This window comes from Agrilus planipennis, unplaced genomic scaffold, assembly GCF_000699045.2.
Source record: "Agrilus planipennis isolate EAB-ADULT unplaced genomic scaffold, Apla_2.0 scaffold162, whole genome shotgun sequence".
Classification (NCBI taxonomy): Eukaryota; Metazoa; Arthropoda; class Insecta; order Coleoptera; family Buprestidae; genus Agrilus; species Agrilus planipennis.
Window position 1 is genome coordinate 247,136 of NW_020438904.1, and position 10,409 is coordinate 257,544.

At 33.6% G+C, this 10,409-nt stretch overlaps 1 protein-coding gene across 6 annotated transcripts in view; it reads left to right on the forward strand.

Moving 5' to 3' along the window:
* The first annotated feature begins 2,591 nt into the window (after window positions 1–2,591).
* The window catches only part of LOC108739645 (ephrin type-B receptor 1-B), a 77,490-nt gene continuing 69,672 nt past the window's right edge, over window positions 2,592–10,409 (forward strand). For 3 of the 6 annotated variants that reach the window (XM_018473641.2, XM_018473640.2, XM_018473642.2), the window contains exons 1-2: window positions 2,592–2,842; window positions 3,136–3,279. In XM_018473641.2, coding sequence (XP_018329143.1) covers window positions 3,210–3,279 — 70 coding nt within the window. In that variant the 5' untranslated portion in view covers window positions 2,592–2,842; window positions 3,136–3,209. The remainder of the gene's footprint in view (window positions 2,843–3,135; window positions 3,280–10,409) is intronic. The other 3 variants (XM_018473639.2, XM_018473644.2, XM_018473643.2) reach the window with 3 other exon arrangements.

Genomic DNA, 10,409 nt, shown 5'->3' on the forward strand with positions numbered 1-10,409 from the left:
AATATTTAACAGTCCAACTTACTCTAATTAGTGTATTAATTATATAGTTTTAATTAATTAATAATTTTGCTAGAAATCGTAAGTATCTAATTGTATTTGTTTTGGGATCATCTCCATGAAATTCCGGATGACTTCGCTGGAGATTATCCCCAGCAAAGAAGTTTTTGCAATTTTTTAGTTAAATCACGTACGATAATTGTTCCCCAGTTCTTGATTAATTATGTTTAATTAAAAATGTTTGCGACCCATTTAACGAAATCGCGGCAATCTGCATCAGGCCATATTCGCGCTCGTCGTGTTCCAATTAAAAGTCACCGGCTTTTTGGATTAGTTTTCCCTTATTTGTCGCGCAAACTGCGCCCGCGCAAAAGTGTTATTTCGTCGTTTTTTTGGCAGCCGTTAATGACGCTTCTAAGCGCGAGTGTTATGAAAAGGTTAAAACAAATACAAAAAGAAAAAGTCAAAAAAACTAGGGCGTAGCCCGGGCTCACAACACCCACCCCACAACAGCAAATCCAAACTATCCTGTTCCTGTTCGAGTCCTTTTCTCTTTCCTAATAGTTGCTGGTCGTCGTTCTCCTAAAAATTTAAAATGCGATAGCCAGCTGGTGTAGTTGTTGTAGAGTACATACATATATCTAACAACCGCCGAAAAGAAGTAGAAGAAAAAGGGGTTGGAGTGCGCCCTTTGACTCATGTCTTCCATACGTCTCGACTTTGATCTTTAAGGGCACGGTCGGGATGGGACGGTTTTGAAAGGGGATGAGGCCAGTGGTAGAGTTGCGGGGTCAAAAACCTTTAGTACTTTTATAACTAAAGCTTACAGTTCATTTTTAACGAGTGAACCTATCTAGTAATTATCAATCGCAGGCCCATGGGAAAATAGGATGGGAGCAGTACGTAATTTAGAAATTTTTTACAAAATACTTTACCTACTTCAGAAATAATCTACTTTTTTTTTAATAATTTAATCGATCTTCGGTTAAGAAAAGGTTTCAGATTTTTTCTACGTTGTTTTCCTTTCCACAAAAAAAAACGTATCATGGGGCTCTGGTTTTTTCGATGTGGATTTTCTCAAAATTTTCTGGGACATTTTAATAGTTTTATATCGGACTTACCTTTTCAAATGAAATTATTCGTTTGTTTCGATCAACTGTTTCTAGCAGAGAACTGGCAAGCAAGCAAGAAAGGAAAGGGGTACGGGGGGGGGGGGGAAGGTGGTTAATATGTCGTAATTTGGTTGACGTGATGAAAAATGATGCCCAAGTTTCTTCCGAATAGCCAAGTATTATTTTCTCTCAATTGTGTCAACCGCCTACTACATAATGAAGACGGATTGACTTGAGTTTCAATTACCATCTAATTTGTGCCGACTCGGTTTCTACTGAATTTTATCATTAATACGGTGTACTTCTGTTCCTCGCCCACCTCTTGTTTATTGTAGGTATCGCTTCTCGCGTTTCTTTGAATTTATTTGTTTGTTTGGTGACAAAGTAGTTGGTCAGTAATTTGAAATTCTACAGTTGGCAGCAAATTTAATGTTCTAGAGTGGATTTAACTGTATATTTGTCCATCTCTTAGTTAGACGTGAAAATACGATCGAAATATTAACTAAAAATTAAAACAATTGTCCAAATATTTATAAATAATATGTATCTAGCGATTTCACCCCTAAAACTGTAGCAGATCGTTCTAAAAATTCAGAACCGTGCTTACGCCTTAATAATATTTAAAATGCCGGTTTGTTGTTTTTGCCACTTGCGATTAAACAACATTTTTTTATAGGCCGAAAGCAACGGTGAAGTTGTTTGTTTTTTTTTATCTAACTACAACCTAATTACGGTTGTTGTTATAATGTAATATTTGCGATAAAAATGTTGTTGCAAGAAAGGTGCACCGCTATGCTATACACGTAAACAAACGTATCACATTGTGTATATGTCCTAATGAGAAATTAATAGAAGCTGTTGTAATACTGTAAATAAACAGTGTTCCTAAGCGCGGTCTCGACTAATGCGATGATTGATGATTGTCTCAAGTCGACCTCGATGTATGTATGGATATATCTTGGTACATACTTATAAAAATTCAGGGAGAATCAATCTGCCACTGTCGACGAGAAACAAGTGAACACTTTTATTAAAACAAAACATGACAATCTACAGTTGACTAGGAGGCAAGATCCTATTAATTTATTAATATTATAAAAATATAAGCAATCAAGTAAGATAACAGTAGATAAGATTGAATTACGATTTACGAACACCCAGTATCTATATTTTGTCTGTTATTTTATTATAATTACATCTCTTTCTCACTAACGGCACACAAAACGCGGGGGGTAATTTATATGTGCCGAAATGGTATTGAAAGGTAGAGTTAATTTTTATTGCTTAGATTCGTTAATTATTTGCGAAAATTGCGTCACAAATGTTAAATATTGATTATAATCATGTTTGGTAACGATTTCTTCAAACTATTTTTTGACCGGTCCTCGTATCTTCCTTCAGCGCTCAAATATTTCATTAATCGCATCATTTTATTGTTTATATGAGTCGCGTATATACCTTCACCTCCAATTGAACTTGGCCAGCCCGCGACAACCGGACTGATCTGATAAACAATTAGTAGTATATCTTTCGTAGTCTGTTGTTGTCGTGTAAAATAACAAAATGTATCGCGGTGTGGTGCGGTTTTTGTTTCGTTCTCTTGTTTAAATAAGTGCATTTTAGTGCAGTGTATTTAGACGAAATGTTACGTATAAACAGTAGACTTTTTATTTTGTTCGGAAAACAGAAGGACTTCTTAAAATCTGTTTAAATACGAGAGGAAAAATAGTGAGGTATGTCTCTGTTTACCAGTAAAAAAACCTGCAGAAAATAAAGTGTTTTGTACCGTGGTTTTTATTGTTTTGTTTGCAAAAATACAATTTTGGTACAATATTAAATATTAGGCATAAAAAGTAGGCAGTTGATTTTGATCGATAAGCAAGAGAAAATCGGAAAATTTATGGAAAATACTGTTTTAAATTAAGTAAACGAATTATTAAGGGTTTAAAATAGATTATAACAATTCCATGATTTATTGTACTCTGTAGAAATACATTTTTTATAATGTCGCTTGTTTTTGTTGCAGGATGAAGTAGCAAAATTCAAAGATGGTCCGCCGGGAGGCGTGACAGGAATCAAATCGTCTCCTGAAGTCACGATATGGGACTCATTCCGAGATTTTTGCCACTTTTGGCAATATTAACGCATTATAAAATCAACTGTGAACAGGGTAAGTGAACTTGACAATGTTTTTTGCATGTCTTTAAATTGTTTTTATTATATTCATAAGGTATTATATTACACAATAGGCGACAGAAATATAGGTCATATTTCCTTGAGGTACTTGAAGGATAATTTATCTGTAGAAATACAAATTAAATCGCTTTTTTGACACTATTCCAATAGTAGGTAATAATTGTTTCGTTGACCAACGCATTTTACTCTTGAAATTGTCAATTTCTGGTTAACGAAACGTTTTATTATGAACCCAATTTTAACGTGTAGTAACTGCATATTTTTATGGTGCATTCTATTGAATAGGTCATAATTTTTATAGTACTTATTTACAGTTACTGGTACTTTTACGTTCAAATGGCTTTTTAAATATTTCACTTCAGTTGTTTTCCTACAAAATAGTTTCTTCCTCTTGAAAAAACAACCAAGAGCGAAACAATTGAAGTGATTGTTTCAGATAGGCATTTTGTTTTAAATGACAATTCTCTCGTGAAAGTGTTTCACTACTCAATAGGTACATAGTTTAACTGACTCTTGTAGGTGCTGAAAGGTTATGTGTTTTATTTGTTACATATTTTAATTGTAACCTTTTCTATAATGTTACATCTACATCAGATATTTGCCATCAGTTACACCCTCCTTCGAGTTAAAACAATTTAATTTGAACAAACAAAACTATAAATCATTGGATATTGATAATATTTTACTCAATGATATAACAATGATTGTAATGTAACTATCTTCTGTCTGTCCGGCATTATCTTGTATTTTTTTCGTGTTTCTTCGTTCGTTGTTGGTTGCGAAAAACGACATCGTTTACCACGTAGTCCTTGGACATTTTTTCTGCAACAAGAAAGAGCAATTTACATAAATTTGCAGTTACATGAATCCTTTATGCACCTGAATTATCACCTTAAAAACAAAACGCACCGCACAAAGTTGACTCAAAATTGATTATTTCGTAATTAAACTTTAATCGGTTACGAATGAATATTTATTGAAGAATACGTAATTAAAAGGTTTTAGAAGTACGTTTTTATTCACACTCTGCAATCTAATAGCTAAACTACAACATACATAGCCGTCTATTTCTCAGTGTTATAAAATAAGTTATTTATTTATAATTAGGTAAACCTTGAGCAACTCTAAAGTACAATACATCACTTTAAACAATCGCAGTTAGACACTACGATATATCTACTGCAAAAACATATCATTAACAACAACAACAGGTAAACATACCAATCGATTCTTTTTCTTCTGTAATATTGTTTATAAGTATTTTATTAAAATTGTTTTTCAATGCGCTTACTTATTCGAACTTTTTCAAAAGCGTTGCTACTAATTCTAAGTAAATTGTGCAATGCCTTATACTTACTTATAAGTACCTACTGACAATATTTGACAACTTTTGTCCTTATAATTATTTTTTTTATTGTTAACTTCGACCTTCCTCTCTGACGTTTCCTCATTTTAGGTGTCATATACAGTAGTGATTTAACAACTGTTTTAATTATTGCTATGTACTTTTCTATATGTCACGCCCCGTTTTGCCAACTGGCTTTTTTCTTTCGTCGAAAAGTAAATAGGCGCATTGAAAATTCGGAAAACACATCCGCACGTTAAACTTTTGGCAGATCTTTATCTATTTGTTGCTAATCGATCGTGTGCTTCCGCCTTGTCACCATGACAAAGTTAAATAATCGGTAACACAAATTATTAATTAAGATCAGTTGTTAGAGTTATTGTTAATGTAATATCTCACCAGTGCAAATTATTATTAGAGGGTCAGATCAGTTTTATTAAGATACCACGCATGTTGCCTTGACAAATAGAGTTAGTTGTTGGGTATGGTACAAGAAATGCCACCTTGATATTATTTGTTATTACATTTGAGTAACTTTTTGTTTTTGTCTGTTGAATTCAAAGAATTTGTCTCCTGTATTTCGCAACTGTTTAACACTCTGAAATGTTTAAAATTGCATATCAATAATATTAAAATAAGTAACTGGTGACTCATGTGCAGTGAGGACATCGATAACATTTAAATTAAAATGTGTTCTTTACCAGAAACAATTTCGTAAATCTAGAAAGTGCTTTGTGGAATTTGTTTTTCGTTTTTTGTTTTAAACAATTGCAACAAAAGAATAACTAAGTAGAGGCGATAGTCGTTTTATTGTCACATTATTATTTTGTTTGCTAGACGTCTTCGCGTATCTAGTCAATCGATTATCTTTTTTGGGTCAGATGTTTTAATTGTCTTGAAACAGTAGAGCCTTTTGAAGTTAAAATTTCTGTCCGCAGTGTCAATTTATAATTAATTGCTTATAAATCGAGTTTTAATGACGCTGCATCTAGATATTAGATTACAGTTATGGTTTCATATGAAAAACAAATTTTCTGTATCTTCCCCACACTGACATACATTTTTAAAATTAAATTTAATCTAAAAGATTACATCTTTGTGATACTATTGAAGCCTCGCACTCGGCCATCTTGGTCATCTCTAAACCACTAGTTTTCCTTGAATTCTTAAACGACCTATCCTCGAAAGGATAACATCAATTCCACCCACATTTAATTTTCCTTAACGTAATTACAAAACATCATTTTCCAGCAGTTATTTTGAAAATACAAAAAATTTAAAGATCATTTTATCTTGTACCTATAGGCAGTTTCCACGTAATTATATCATTCTCTTGAATTTTCGAAATTAATTTAACTATCTATGTTACAACAAGTACGAATTTTGATAAATTTTATTTTTTTCGAAAACAGTATATATACTAATAATTCTACGTGATTTTGTTCGTACTTATGGCGTGGAAATTCTATTGCATTATTTTATCCAATTGTGCAATTTACCTTTACCCAAATAAGAAATTATTTCTGCGGTCGGAAATGATGGGTTCAATGATGTGATTGAAATGGAACTGTCGGATAGCAAAGTTCCATTTGGCTATAATAAGTATAAGAAATATATAAGGGGTTTCTTAACTTTGTACAACTAAATGTCAATAAAATCACAACAGCTTTAGCAATCGCCTGCGTTGAAAAAAAAAAGTGAATCGTTTCTGACAATTGAAAAATGCCAGCAACAAACGAACAGAGCTCTGGTGATGTTTTGTTTTTCAATTGTTAATAATTTAACAATCACGCATCAAATCTGAAAACTATAAAAGGAAATGCGTAGAAATCTGTTAGATATAAATTGGGAAGAATAGAGTGACGTATGTGAAATGTAAATTTGTTTGAATGACCGACAGGATTTTTAAGTAGGCTTTGTTAATTGGCTTGTAACATTTTTCCTGTTATTTTTCTTATTAAGTGAAAGAATTTCACATGGTAATCTTCGGCGAAACGTTGCGTATCGTGAACAACAAGAAATTTTAACGGATAAGTATATGCAAAATCCGCGTACGCGCCGTCTGAAAACATAAAGTTAATGTTTTTTTCGCTTGAGAAAACACTCACGTCTCTCTTCATGTGTCGTACACATGTATTCGTTAATGTAATTGTTATTGTTCTTGTTCAAAGTACTCGCAATTCGGCACACAGGATGTTCAGGTTTTCGAATTCAGTAAGGATCGCTGAATGTAATCGTCTTGAAGTTTAAAATTAACAATTCAATTTACTTGCGGCTATTGTAAGCTTTCGTTATTGTTTTTTTTTTAGGAAACCATCTTAATTACGCGCGTAATAAGGTAGTGTTGTTTGAACTAATTATAATCTAAACGGAAACCATTCTAACGCCACTTGTTTTTGTTCGATCTGTAGATTCAAAGGTATATTTAAGTGTAGGCAATTGCAAAAATGCTTTGTAGTGTTTCGGAAAAGTTTTATGATAGACTTGTATATTGGCCAGAGCGGTAGACGTATACAAAATAGGATTACAGAACCTAAAAAACTAATAAACTAATAAAGAAATGGCTTTTATTTCATTGGTGTTATCGTACAGCTTGTGACAATTGTCTTAGGTACAATATAAGGCTTGAACGACAAAGTTACATCTATTATTTCTAAAGTTCACCTTAATTTGTGACTAATTTAGTATCAAATCCAAAAATTTGTAACTCTAATTCTGGAAAATAAAATCTTCGAAATAATCGTATTTTATTATTAAAACTTTTCTGAAAGATTCTAAAGCATTTTTTTTTATAATTTACAAAAAGTTTTCCAGTAAAGTTGTAAAATTTATTAAGGTATATTCGTTAGGTCGTTCAACCCTCTTAGGGTATCGAAAGAAAAAACACCCTCATACGGAGTCCGGCGGTGGTTTTGTTAACATTAATGCATCCCATACTTTCCGAAAGCGCGAGCTCACAAAAATACAAACAGAGATGGGCACAAAAATCACCCAATCATCCCCCGTTCTTGTAAATGCGAGGGATCTTTGCGGTCTCTGGAGAGTTCAATAGGGGCTGATTTTTTAAGGGCAGTTTTACGCGAGGAGATGTTGTGTCGAATTTATTTATGCAGCGTTTCCTTTTGTTACCTTACCTGTTTGGTATTTTTATTAGGTGTTAAAATTTATTGGTCGTTAAGTTGATCGTTATTTATTTCTCATTTGGGGATGAAATGGGAAACGGAGGAGAGAACGACAACGGTACCATATCGATCGGGAAACAAAAGGTCAAAATTGGGTTTTCACTTCTTTAATTCGAAAAAACCAAAAAGATCCATGACAATTTTTATGTATATCGTTATATGTTGTCATAACGTATTTGAATTTTACTTTAGGTAGAGTAAACGGTGTTTGATGTTGCGTTTTATAAATAAATACCTGTAATAAAGCGTAACAAGACGTAGAAATGGCCCCGAGCCAAACATATGTTCAAGCACCCACGTTTTTCGACAATATAAAACAATGAATTGGAGGAAGTTTGTCGTAATTAAGAAACTTGAACTTGCTAAACCCGACAGGTTTAACGAACTATATTTATAAATAACATAAATGCCATAACTATAAATATTTGCATAGGCGGATGTATAATTGTTGTCCTTGGGGGTAGTTCAATAAATACTTTATTGCTATCGACATGATACAATATCAAAAATTATTAAATTAAATATGAAACATTACGGGGTAAGTAGCCCTTAGACTGCCGCTGACAAATTATCGCATAGGTATAATCCTTCTGTTAATGACTTACAGACCTTAGATACCAAAAATTACTGTGGGACAAGAAAAACTTCCACGAGAAAATAATAATTAAGTATTAAGGAACATTACGGGGTTCAACACCCGATAGATAGCCCTTAGACCCGCCGACAAATTATTGCATAGGTATAATCCTTCCGTAAATGACTTACAGACCTTAGATACCAAAAATTATTGTGAGACAAGGAAAACTTCCAGTGGAAAATAATGATTCAATATTAAGGAGCATTAGGGGGTTCAACACCCCATAAATAGTCCTTAGACCCGCCGACAAATTACCGCATAGGTATAATCTTTCTATTGGTGACTTATAAAGCTTAGATACCAAAAATTATTGTGGAACTCCGTGAATTTTAGCTATCTACTTGTAATTTACTATTTCACTCGTTTCAAGAATAGTTATGAAAAAATTGTCACGACTTCTAAAGCCCAAAAGTTGCATAGCAATACCTGACGTATTACAAAAGACATGGTTTCCATCAATTAACCCAAAAAATAAGAATAGAAGAAAAGGTAATGTTTTTTATCCAAATTCGTGGGCTTACTGCAACACTTACATAATTTGTAACTTAACTACTTTAGGTATAATAATCAATTACACAATTCGTTATATTTGTTTAGGTATAGAGGTAGGTATAACTTTTGAACGGGTACAACTAGTGGGTAAATTTTTCCTGAATTTATGATAATCGCCTACTCGGCAGTGATTTCTTGTACACATTCGACTAAAACGGCCCCAAGTAAACGAATGTGTACCAGGTGTGTGGTACGATACGATTGATGGTATAACGTTATGACACCGTGTCCATGAGGGAAACTGATGGCGTCAATGTGACGAGTTACACTCTATACTCGGCATAATTTCCCGACACGGATGACGTTTATGTTTTTGGACCCCGTTATTAACGACAAATATAAGGTGTCTACGTTTACATAAATACAAATACACACTTGCCTAGATACTGTTTGCAGATGCTTGTAAATTTGTGAATTCATTTACAGTAAATAATCTTTACCGCAAGGCCTTCTGCTGGAAAACTGCTGGGATGTATTTATCCTATTTTTCCTAACTGGAGCAATCTAAATCATTCATCATCATAAGGTCCTAAAAGTGATTGGACACGCACCTCCACTCCTTTCTATCCTGAGTTAATCTTCGCATTTCCCTTAAACTAGAACATCCTTAACCATTTGCTAACGGCAATCTAATCTAGATCTACCTCTACCCATCCTAACTTCTATTTCTGCCTCTAATATGTCTCTGACTAGACCTAGTCCAAGGGTATATGTACACTTCGTCACAAACGTTATTCGTAGGTACTAATTGTTCGTAGCCACTTGTAATTATCGTCAACTTTTGTAGTTGCAAGAAATTGATTAGTAGATTTGATTGAAAAGCATCTTTCCATGTAGGAAAACACCACGGGACCGAGTTTAGTCCATGCTTGGTCCAAAATTGTTTAATTCTGGTCCGAGATTGCCAACCAGTATTGGACTAAGACTTGGTGAAAAATAGTAGCCCAAGATGGGGTAGATAGTATTATACCAACAAAATTAATCCAAAACTGGGCAACTTTTTTGACCAATACTTTATTGTCCAGTATTGGATATGACTTGGCGAAACGTTAAGTTGAAGATTGTGAGAACTTTAGACCAGTATTGACTAGCCAATACATGGCTGCCTCAGTATTGGGCCAAACGTTAATATACCCAGTCTTGGTATTCAAATGGTTAAAAATCTTTGTTTTAAATAAAAACACAGCGTAAAGGAATTTCACAATAATAACGATTAAATCTGTCATCATCATCATAAGGTCGCCAGTCCTAAGACTGGTTGGACACGTACCTCCACTCTTTCCTATCCTGAGCTAAACTTCGCATTTCCCTAAAACTAGAACAGCCCACATCGTTAACTATTTGCGAACAGTAATCTAATCTAGGTCTACCTCTACCCCTCCTAACTC